The 12,429-nt window shown below is 44.1% G+C and overlaps 1 protein-coding gene across 2 annotated transcripts in view; it reads right to left on the reverse strand.

Annotated features, from left to right (window-relative positions):
* LOC132385944 (nuclear factor 7, brain-like) overlaps window positions 1-1,535 on the reverse strand; it is a 28,198-nt gene extending 26,663 nt beyond the window's left edge. For both annotated transcript variants that reach the window (XR_009509351.1, XM_059958175.1), the window contains exon 1: window positions 319-1,535. Coding sequence is in view for 1 of the 2 variants with exons in the window: in XM_059958175.1 (XP_059814158.1) it covers window positions 319-729 (411 nt within the window). In the remaining variant the exon portion in view is untranslated. The remainder of the gene's footprint in view (window positions 1-318) is intronic.
* Between the last annotated feature and the right edge of the window lie 10,894 nt (window positions 1,536-12,429).

Below are 12,429 nucleotides of genomic sequence, written 5' to 3' on the forward strand. Positions count from 1 at the left end.
CTTTGGGACTGGGAAGGAATGGGAGAGAAGCCAGAATAAAAAGGTTGGGGATGAGAACCAGCTGACAGGTGACGGGTGAGACAACGTGAGGGGGAACGTGGGGGAGGGTGATGAAGTGAGAAGCTGAGAGGGGACAGGTGGAAGAGGTAAAGGGCTGGAGAAGAAGGAATCTAATACGAGAGGACAATCGACCGTGGAAGAAACGGGAGGAACTAGGCTGTTTGCGGCCCTGAATGGCGACGAGGGGTGAGGTTAGGAGTCAGGTGTTGCAAAGGACAAAGGAAATGTGTTAAGTGTTAAATTAACGTTAGTTTTTACCTTATAGTTTTTAACAGCCTCTTTAATCAGCACAAATCGATGCTCTCTGTGTTCCTGCGCAGCTGCACAGATCACACAGATCAGTGTCTTGTCCGTTTCACAAAACAGCTTCAGTTCTTCCTCATGTTCCTCGCAGTGACGTTTACTTTCCTTCCCTTTCGGATTCAGGTTTAGATTTCGAGCTTTTTCAGCCAGATTTGCTAAGGCCCGATTCACCCTGAGGGTGCGGTCAGTAAACTCCTCTCGACATTCCGGGCAGGAGTTTTTCTGCTCCCTTTCCCAACACTGTGTGATACAAGAGCGACAGAAGTTGTGTCCACACTCCAGTATAACCGGATCGGTGAAGAAATCCAGGCAGATGGGACAAATTACCTCCTCGGTCCAACTCTCGGCCGGTCCTTTCGAAGCCATGTTAACTCCAGCACTTCCTGATTCAGAATGCTTTCACTTTCGGAGAGCTGCTGATCCCCTGCAGTACCGGGATTGTCCACTACGCGCGCTACAGACTCGGGGAATCACACAACACACACACAATGCTGGTGGAACACAGCAGGCCAGGCAGCATCTGTAGTGAGAAGCACTGTCGACGTTTCGGGCCGAGACCCTTCGTCAGGACAGCTGGTGTGGTATAGTGCGTCCGGTTCTCCCGGTGTGGCCTTTTGTATATTGGTGAGACCCGACGCAGACTGGGAGACCGTTTCGCTGAACACCTACGCTCTGTCCGCCAGAGAAAGCTGGATTTCCCAGTGGCCACACATTTTAATTCAACGTCCCAGTCCCATTCTGATATGTCTATCCATGGACTCCTCTACTGTCAAGATGAAGCCAAGAGAAACAACGCCTGGGTAGCCTCCAACCTGATGGCATGAACATTGACTTCTCTCACTTCCGTTAATGCCCCTCCTTCCCTTCTTACCCCATCCCTGACATATTTAGTTGTTCGTCTTTTTTTTTTCTCTCTCCCTCTCCCCATCACTGCCTGTTCTCCATCTCTTTCCAGTGCTCCCTTCCCCTTTCGTTCTGCCTAGGCCTCCCGTCCCATGATCCTTTCCCTTCCCCAGCTCTGTATCCCTGTGGCCAATCACCTTTCCAGCTCTTAGCTTCATCCCACCCCCTCCGGTCTTCTCCTATCATTTCGCATTTCCGCCTCCCCCTCCTACTTTCAAATCTCTTAATATCTTTCCTTTCGGTTAGTCCTGACGAAATGTCTCGGCCCGAAACGTCGACAGTTCTTCTTCCTATAGATGCTGCCTGGCCTGCTGCGTTCCACTAGCATTTTGTGTGTGTTGCTTGAATTTCAGCATCTGCAGACTTCCTCATGTTTGCTCAGGGAATCAACGTGGTTTTGCTGGATGTGTTCAGTGGAAATTCTGGCCTTTTCTATGTTGAGTGTGGGATCAAAAACACATTAAACAGACAACAGATACGAAAACGCATCCATGGACTGTCTAAGCCCGGCTACGAGCGGAGGACGGTTGGCCGTATGGCTGGCAACCCCATCTTGTAAAATTCCAGTGCGACAAAAACGTCAGCTGAATCTCCATAGGCCTCATCCATGCGGTCGGAAGGACATTCCCCTGGAAGACGGTTGAAGTCCTGAGATGAAAGGAGAAGCCATGTGCCCCCTGGGGTGGTTCACTACTACCATAACTGTGAGGCTTCCTCAGCCAACCCGGCCTCTCCCTGTCCAGTGTAGAGGACCCCTGTAGTTCCAATGGTGTCCCTGACGTCTGGAATGTGTCAGTAGGCAGCATTCCTGTACGACTGGGCTTCGCAAACTTTTTTTAATGCCAAGGACCAATACCAGTAACCGTGGATCTCAGGTTGGGAACCGCTGCTCTCCAGACATCTCGATGTGATGGCAGGCCAACAAGTTTCGGGCGTCTTTCCCCGAGTTGATGATCTTCCAGCAGCATTCGCTGTCTATTTTCCAGAGCATCCTGGGAACAGCCCAAGGATCAGTGGGCCTTCTGTCACACACAAACACATACAGCTGGGCTCAGACATACAACACTCTCACATTTCTCCCTTTGTGACACCCTACTTGCTCCGTAGCCCCCTGTATGAAGCTCAAACTGTTGCAACACCTGCCCTTTAAATTCATGGCTGAGGCTGTGTTGTGTCTGTTCACTGTTTGAGTTTGATATTAAATGAAGAGCATTGAATGGGAAGGAAGGTTTGAATAGAAGAATAAAGATCTCCTCTGAAGGTATATGGGGTCCTGGTGAGAGCGTACATGGAACACTGTGCACAGGTCTGGTCTCCCTCCCGGAGTCAGCCTGTGGGATGAAGAGAAGGTTTCAGAGATTGATTTGGGGGGTGCGGTAGTGTCCTCAGAGAGATTACATTGACTGGGCCTGTCTCAAAATTGGAGAAATAAGAGGTGGTCTGACTGAGACAGACACAGTCTCACAGGGTATTGACAGAGTGGGGCAGGAATGGCGTTTTTCTTCACTGAGTGTTGAATAAGGTCACAGACTCAGAATCCGATGTCGTCTGACAGGTCGCAGATGAGGAGTGCAGCGAATCTTTGGATTTTTTCCCCACAAGGTTTCTAAATTCACAAGGAATATTGAAGGGCGGAGCGAAGATGGGAACATTGCAAGAAAGTGTCCCTGAGGTCAAAGATCAGCCATTATCGGAGTGAAAGGCCGAACTGGCGCAACGGGCCGAAAGGCCACCCCTGCTCCTGTTTCTTATTTCCTAAATCACGAGTTGACCTTTGCGCCTTGTTCTCCCTTGGCCTTCAGCCTGTCGGATTGCACAGGGGAGCGGTGAGAGCTCCGGAGATCCACCAACAGCCGCTGCGGTTATTTCATGCCGTTGTTATTTTATCGCTGTTTCTCTGTTTTTGCACAGTTTGTTACCTTAAGCACTCTGGCTGATCTTTCACTGCCTGCTTCTGTTATGGTTACTATTCTATACTTTTTCTAAGTATGTCCGCAGGAAAATGCTTCTCCGGGTGGAACGTAGTGATTTATCTGGACTCTGATAATAAAATTTACTTTGAAATTTGAGTTTCGGGGATTTTCCTTTAATTCTGTGAACAAACTGTGACTGACATCTCCAGCTCCCATCAGCAACCCGTCCTCTCACACACACAGCCAATCAGCGATCTCCGCTGGGAGAGGGATGCTCTCATTGGCTGAGGGGTGGCAGTGGGCGGGACGCTGTTTGGACCGGGACCGAGTGGGCCGGAGACCGGGAGCTGCGCCTCGGGTTTCGGCTGCACCACCGGCGGGTCGTGAATCCTTTCGAAGGCAGAGCTGAAGCGACCGGCGGAGATTCCGTGAGATGTTTCAGCTGCACGGAGGGCGCCCGGCCTTTCCCCGTCGAGGATCGGGGCACGTTGTCTGGAGTTGTCTCCCAGCCCCGTCCCTTCCTGCTGGGAGACGGGAGCTGCCCCGCAGCGGCTGCTGGTGGATCTCCGGAGCTCTCACCGCTCCCCTGTGCAATCCGAACGGCTGAAAACCAAGGGAGAACAAGGCGCAAAGGTAAACACGTGCTTTAGAAAATTACGAACAGGAGCATGTCTGGCCATTCGGCCCGTTGCGCCTATTCCACCCTTTCCTCAGAGTAGTCCTTTTTAAATCTTTGTATTGAGTTTAAACAAACATAAATGAAACACGAATACAAAGAGCTTGAGAGTACATAATTAATAGGTTAAGGTATAAATACAAATAGATGATAATAACCTCCCAAACTCATAGGTGTTACAAAAAATGGAGAAAATAAATGAAACAAATCCTAACCGACATGGGCCATTGCATTATATCAATTATACACAGTAACGTCAATAACTCCGCACCTCCAACCAAATAATTAAGGATATTAAAAGTAAAGTTTTGGAAAAGTAAATTTAGCTCATATGAAAATGTTGAATAAATGGTCTCCAAATTTCTTGAAAATTAACTGAAGGGTCAAAGACAACACTTCGAATTTTTTTCTAAACTCAAACAAGAAATAGTTTGAGAAAACCACTGAAATATAGTTGGAGGATTAATTTCTTTCCAGTTAAATAGGATAGATCATCTAGCCATTAATGTAACAAATGCAATCATCCGCCGGGCTGAGGGGGGAATAAACGACTATTATCCACCATTGGTAAACTGAAAGTTGCAGAAATAGGATGCGGTTGCAATTTGATATTCAGAACTGTTGAAATAATACCAAAAACATCTTTCCAATAATTTTCCAAACGGGCAAGACTAGAACATGTGGGTCAATGAAGCAACTTCAGAATGACATCTGTCACTGGTTGGATTAACATAAGAATAAAATCAAGCGAGTTTATCCTTGGACATGTGAGCCCTATGAACATCCTTAAATGGTATCAGGCATGTTTAGCACAAATAGAAGAAAAATTGATTAATTGTAAAATGTTCTCCCACTGCCCTGTGGGTATAAGAAAATGAAGTTCTTTTTCCCATTCCTTCTTAATTTTTTCTCATAGTCCTGGCTGTATTTTCATGATCGTATTATAAATGATGGCTACTAAACCCTTCTGGCAAGGATTCAGAGCCAGATTTTTTTCTGTAATGTCCATTGGACATAATTTCAGAAAAGACTAACATTCAAGAAATTTCTAACTTGCAAGTATCTAAAAAAAAGAGTTTTAGGCTGGATAGCTGTTCAAAGGACATAAAACTGTTATCCAAAAACTAGATCACGAAAACATGTTATACCTTTTGTTTTCCATAACACAAAGGCTGGGTCCATAAAAGAGGGCTGGAAAAAAAAGTTAGATATCAGAGGGCTTGATAAGATAAACTTATTCAAGCCGAAGAATTTACGAAATTGAAACCATATTCTTAATGTATGTAGATTAGTTATTTGTTTATTTTGTTTAGATAAAGCAAAAGGAGGCAAAAATCCTAAAATAGAAAACAATGAGAAGCCTTGTACAGATTTACACTCCAAATTTACCCATTGTGGTCAAGGTACTACGACCAATTCTCGTGTCCAAAATATTAACTATCGGATGTTAACTGCCCAGTAGTAAAAGCTTAGGTTTGGCAAAGCCAAACCACCTTCCTACTTAGTCTTCTGTAAATATTTCTTACTTAATGTAGGATTTTTATTCTGCCACATGTATTAAGATATTTTGCAATCAATAATATCAAAAAAAGTTTTAGGAACAAAAATTGGTAATGCATGGATTAAATATAAAAAATTGGGTAATACTATCATCTTGTTAATATTAATTCGACCAACCAATGACAGAGATAATGGGGACCACCTGGTAACAAGTTGCTTGATTTGGTCAATTAAAGGTAAAAAAATAACTTTAAATAAACCCTTATGTTTCTTGGTAATTTTAATACCCAAATAAGTAAAATGATCCGTGACAACTTTAAATGGTAAGTGTTTATAAATTGGAACTAGCATATTTAATGAAAATAATTCACTCTTATTAAAATTCAGTTTATAGCCAGAAAAGCTACTAAACTGAGCAAGCAAGGATGAAATAGCAGGAATAGATCTCTCAGGGTCAGATATGTATAGTAGCAAATCATCAGCATATAATAATAACTTATGTATCTTACCCACGGGTAATACCAAAAATATTAGGTGATTCATAAATGGCAACGGCTAAAGTTTCCAAAGCAATGCCAAATAATAGAGGACTTAAAGGGCAGCCTTGCCTCGTACCAGGGGACAACTGATAAAAAGATCTTTGATTATTGGTAAGAACCGAAGCCAAAGGTTTATAATACATTAATATAATCAATGATATAAATTTCAAGCTGAAATTAAAATTCTGCAACGTATTAAATAAATATAATCATTCAATTCTATCGAACGCTTTTTCAGCATCTACGGAAATGACATTCTGGTATTTTAGATGAAGAAGTATAAATTATATTAATTTATTTTCTAATGTTAAAAGATGAATAACAGGTTTTAATAAATCCGGTCTGATCTTCAGAGATAATTTGAGGTAATACATTTTCTCATGTAGTGGCCACAATTTTGGAAAAAATCGTAGAATCCGCATTCAGCAAGGATATTGGCCGATAGGATGCACATTCTCCCACTTTACATAATTACTGGAAGGACATATTTACTACTATTTCCTCAATTTGGAATATAGATTTACAACCTCATTTTATTACTGCAATTTTTGGCATACCAAATGAAGAGGGTAATCAGTTTTCCCCTTCAATCAGACAAATGATTGCTTTTGTAACATTAATGGCCAGAAGGTCTATATTACAAAATTGGAAAGAAGTAAATCCTCCTACCACGTTTCAATGGCTTTCTCAAACTATTTCTTATCTGAGCCTGGAAAAAATTAGAAGCACTATTTTTGACTCATCAATTAAATTTGAAGAAACTTGGAGACCGTTTATTCGACATTTTCATATGAATTAATTTGGCCCTTTCCAGACCTTCTTTCTGCTTATTCACGTTCTGGTATGGAGTTCCGGAGTTTGTTGACACTATCATATACTTATAAACTGTTATTATTGCCCATGTTAGTTTAGTTTAGAGTTTTATTTTTCTTAATATATACTTTTTTTCACATATTTTCAAATTTTTTTTCTCTTTTTTAATCGTTATTTTTGGTTTTTTTTCCATATATAATCATATGGACTTGATTGATTAAGGTATTTTCTTCTGTTGATGTTTAATAGGATATTGTTATCTTATTATCAACGTGATTTCAAGTTTATTGTATTCATAATTTACTCATTATTATGTTATGCTTTTTTGTGTATATGTGAAAATCAATAAAAAGATTGAAAAAGAAAGAAAAAGGATGCACATTCAGTGGGGTCTTCAACTTTTTTTAAGAATTGGTGAAATGGAGGCATCATAAAAAGATTGTGGTTATTTACTTACAGTTAACGCATCTTTAAAAATTTTACAAAGCCAAGGAGTGAATGTAGAAGAAAAGGATTTTAAAAATTCAGCAGTATAACAGTCTGGACCAGTGGCTTTAACTGAATTCATTGAAAAAGGGAGTGGGTTCTCTTTTCCAGACCCTGCCCGGGGACGTGCCTCTCCTCAGGGTTATATTTTGAACCTCTCGGACAGGGACAGGGACTGGGTTCCCCTTTCTAGACCCTGCCCGGGGACTTGTGCCACTCCTCAGGGTTATATGTGGAACCTCTCAGGCAGGGACAGGGAGTGGGTTCCCCTTTCTAGACCCTACCCAGGGACTCGTGCCACTTGGGCAAAGACAGGGAGTGGGTTGCCCTTTCCAGACCCTGCCCAGGAACTTCCGCCACTCCTCAGGGGTATATATGGAACCTTTCTGACACAGACAGGGAGTGGGTTCCCCTTTCCCAGGCAGATGCCTGAAGGTGACCGGGAGCCACCAGAGGGTCTGATGTAATACAAGCCATGTCATGGTGGGTCGCTGAGGTAAGGGAACCCATTTGAATGACAGCCCGACTGCATGCGGATTTTGAGAATTTATCCGATAGATGCAGAAAAAAGGAGAATCCCTTGCGTACTTTATAGCTCGTTTTAAGGATATGTGAGAGTCCAATGCCGGCAAACCCCTGGACAGATCAGTATGTCCAGCTGGCAGTGCAGACTTTTCTAAACTGTCTCAGGCCGAAGCTGTGTCAGACCTGGCCCCGGGTGACATAAATTCTGATGAATAGGGAGCGCAGTTGACTCTTTAAAGGGACTGTGGAAAAGCGAGAGTGTGCACAGGGAACTGGTAGTGAGGAGATGGAGTTCGGGTACTGGCGAAGAACCCAGAACGGGTGTCAGGATCGTGCGGACGGTGCAGATGAAGAGGACACTTGGCTAAGGACAGAAACGGGGTTTGTAGAAAGAGGGGACATTGGGCCAGAGATTGTCGCACTGCATTCACAGACAAGAATAATAAGCGGCAGGAACAGAGCCTGGATGACAGTGATACTCGACAGAGTACCACATTTACTCTCCACAATCGCTTTGGTCCTGGATAGGACAGGCCAGAGGGGACAGATCACAGTGATACTCGACAGAGTACCACATTTACTCTCCACAATCCCTTAGGTCCCGGATAGGGCAGGCCAGAGGGGACGGTGATACAGGCAGCTGTGATCTGGCTCACCACACAGACAGGCTCTTTTCTTACTGCTGCAATCAGGTAGAAGGTACAAGACACTCAGGACTCGCCCCACCAGGGTCAGGAACGGTTACTACACCTCAACCATCGGGCTGTGGAACAACACAGGATAACTGCACTCACTGGTCCATAGAGAGGCTCCCACAACAAATCATCGTACTGGGACTGTATCAAAATGAGTGAAATTGGAGGTGGTTTGACTGAGACAGATCACATTCCTGTCTCAGAATTAGAGAAATACAATCTCACAGGATATTTACAGCGGAAGAGCTGGAATGAAGTTTCCCATAAGGTGTGGAACCAGCGCTCGGATTCTGTGACACCGGTTCCTCAGCACAGCCAAAGGAAACATCATTCCTGCCTCTACCCTGTCAATACACTGCGAGACTGTGTCTGTCTCAGTCAGACGGCCTTTTATTTCTCCAATATTGAGAGAGACCCGGTCAGTATAATCTCTCCGAGGACACTACCTCACCTCCTAAATCAATCTGGGAAATCTCTTCATTCCCTTCATCCCACAGGCTGACTCCGGGAGGGAGACCAGACCTGAGCACAGTGTTCTATGTACGCTCTCACCAGGACCCCGAATACCTTCAGAGGAGATCTTTATTCTTCTATTCAAACCTTCCTTCCCATTCAATGCTCTTCATTTAATATCGAACTCAAACAGTGAACAGACACAACACAGCCTCAGCCATGAATTTAAAGGGCAGGTGTTGCAACAGTTTGAGCTTCATACCGGGGGCCACGGAGCAAACAGGGTGTCACAAATGGAGGAATGTGGGAGTGTTGTATGTCTGAGCCCAGCCGTGTGTGTTTGTGTATCAGAATCAGTTTTAATATCAGTGGCGTATGTGGTGAAATTTGTCAGCAGCAGATTGCATTATTTAATAGTAAAACCTACGGATTACAATAAGCATGTATAAAATTATATTTAAAGTGTAGTGCAAAAAGCGAGGGAAAATCCTGAGGAAGTGTTTATCGGCTCATTGTCCATTCAGAAATCTGACAGTGGGGAAGAAGCTGTTCCTCAACCGGGGAGTGAGTCTTCAGGGTCCTGTACATACTCCTTGATAGTAGAAATGAGAAGAGGTCATGTCCTGGGGTCCTTAATGATGGATGTCACCTTTTTGTGGCATCATCTTTTGAATGTGTCCTGGATGCTGTGGAATCCAGTGCCCATGAAGGAGCTGGCTAAGTTTACAACTTTCTGCAGCATTTTCCGATCCTGTGCAGTGGCCTCTCCACACCAGGCAGTGATGCAACCAGTTAGAATGCTCTCCACAGTACATCTGTAGAAATGTGCAAGTGTCTTTAGTGACAGACCGATTCCCCTCAGTCTCCGAATGAAATATAGCCGATGTTGTGCCTTCATTGTAACTACATCAATATGTTGGGCCCAGGATAGTTCCTCAGAGATGTTGACAGGCAGGAAATGGAAACTGCTCACCCTTTTCACTTCTGATCCCTCGATGAGGACTGGTGTGTGTTCCCTCGACTTCACCTTCCTGAATCCACAATCAATTCCTTTGTCTTCATGATGCTGAGTGCAAGGTTGTTGCTGTGACACCACTCAACTTGCTGATCTATCTCACTCCTGTACTCCTCCTCGTCACCGTCTGAAATTCCAGCAACAATAGTTGTGTCATCAGCAAGTTTATAGATGAGCCTAGACACACAGACGTGAGTGCAGAGAGAGTAGAGCAGTGGGCTGAGCGCGCATCGTTGAGGTGTGCCAGTGTTGATTGTCAGCAAGGAGGAGATGTTATTTCTGATTCACACAGTCTGGGGTCTCAATAGACAATAGACAATAGGTGCAGAAGTAGACCATTCGGCCCCTCGAGTCTGCACCGCCATCCTGAGATCATGGCTGATCATTCACTATCAATACCCAGTCCCTGCCTTGTCCCCATATCCCTTGATTCCCCTATCCATCAGATATCTATCTAGCTCCTTCTTGAAAGCATCCAGAGAATTGGCCTCCACCGTCTTCCAAGGCAGTGCATTCCACACCTCCACAACTCTCTGGGAGAAGAAGCTCTTCCTCAACTCTGTTTTAAATAACTGACCTCTTATTCTCAATCCATGCCCTCTGGTACTGGATTCTCCCAACATCTGGAACATATTTCCTGCCTCAATCCTATCAAATCTTTTACTTATCTTAAATGTTTCAATCAGATCCCCTCTCAATCTCTTCAATTCCAGCGTGTACAAGCCCGATTTCTCCAATCTCTCTGCGGCAGACAGCCCTACCATCCCAGGAATCAACCTAGTGAATCAAAGCTGCACTTCCTCAATTGCCAGAATGTCCTTCCTTAAACCTGGAGACCAAAACTGTACACAATATTCCAGGTGTGGTCTCACCAGGGCCCTGTACAAATGCAAAAGGACATCCTTGCTCTTGTACTCAATTCCCCTTGTAATAAAGGCCAACATTCCATTTGCCCTCTTCACTGCCTGTTGCACTTGCTCATTCACCTTCATTGACTGATGAACTAGGACTCCTAGGTCTCTTTGCATTTCTCCCTTACCTAACTCGACACCGTTCAGACAATACTCTGCCCTCTTGTTCCTGCTTCCAAAGTGGATAACTTCACATTTACTCACATTGAATGACATCTGCCAAGTATCTGCCCACTCACCCAGCCTATCCAATTCTCCCTGTATTCTCCTAACGTCCTCTTCTCATGTCACACTACCACGCAGTTTAGTATCGTCAGCAAACTTGCTGATATAGTTTTCAATGCCCTCATCTAAATCGTTGACATAAATCGTAAAGAGCTGTGGTCCCAATACAGAGCCCTGTGGTACCCCACTAGTCACCTCTAGCCAGTCCGAGAAACACCCATTCACTGCTACCCTTTGCTTTCTATCTGCCAACCAGTTTTCTATCCATGTTGAAACCCTGCCCCCAATGCCATGAGCTCTGATTTTACTCACCAATCTCCTATGTGGCACCTTATCGAATGCTTTCTGAAAATCTAGGTACACAACATCCACTGGCTTACCCTCATCTAACATCCTTGTTACACCCTCAAAAAACTCCAACAGATTAGTCAAGCATGATTTGCCCTTGGTAAATCCATGCTGGCTCGGCCTAATCCTATTACTGCCATCAAGATGTGCCACTATTTTGTCCTTAATAATGGACTCAAGCATCTTCCCCACGACTGACGTTAGGCTAACAGGGCGATAGTTCTCCGTTTTCTCCTTCCCTCCCTTCTTGAAAAGTGGAATAACATTAACACTCTCCAATCTTCAGGAACTGATCCTGAATCTAAGGAACATTGGAAAATGATTACCAATGCATCCGCAATTTCCTGAGCCACCTCTTTTAGAGCCCTCGGATGCAGACCATCTGGACCAGGGGATTTATTAGCCTTCAGTCCTACCAGTCTACTCATCACAGTTTCTTTCCTAATGTCAATCTATCTCAATTCCTCTGATAACTTATGACCCTGGCCCATCCATACATCTGGGAGATTGTTTGTGTCCTCCCTGATGAAGACAGATCTAAAGTACGCATTGAATTCTGTTGCCATTTCCCTGTTTCCCATAACAATTTCTCCCAAATCATTCTTCAAGGGGCCAACATTGTTCTTAACTATCTTCTTTCTCTTCACATAGCTAAAAAAGCTTTTGCTATCCCCTTTTATATTCCTGGCTAGACTGAGCTCATACCTGATTTTTTCTCTCCGTATTGCTTTTTTAGTTAAGATCTGCTGTTCCTTAAAACTTTCCCAATCATCTGCATTCCCACTCATTTAGCCCTGTCATACTTCTTTTTCTTTAATGCTATACAATCTCTGACTTCCTTTCTCAACCACCGTGGCCCCTTCCACCTCTTTGAATCCTTCCTTCTCTTTGGAATGAACTGCTTTTGCATCTTTTGTATTATCCCCAAGAATATCTGCCACTGCTGATCCACTGTCTTTCCTGCCAGGGCATCCGCCCATTTAACTTTGGCCAGCTCTTCCCTCATGGCTCCGTAGTCTCCTTTATTTATTTGCAACACTGACACCTCTGATCTGCCCTTATCC

The sequence above is a fragment of the Hypanus sabinus genome, assembly GCF_030144855.1.
Source record: "Hypanus sabinus isolate sHypSab1 chromosome X2 unlocalized genomic scaffold, sHypSab1.hap1 SUPER_X2_unloc_6, whole genome shotgun sequence".
Classification (NCBI taxonomy): Eukaryota; Metazoa; Chordata; class Chondrichthyes; order Myliobatiformes; family Dasyatidae; genus Hypanus; species Hypanus sabinus.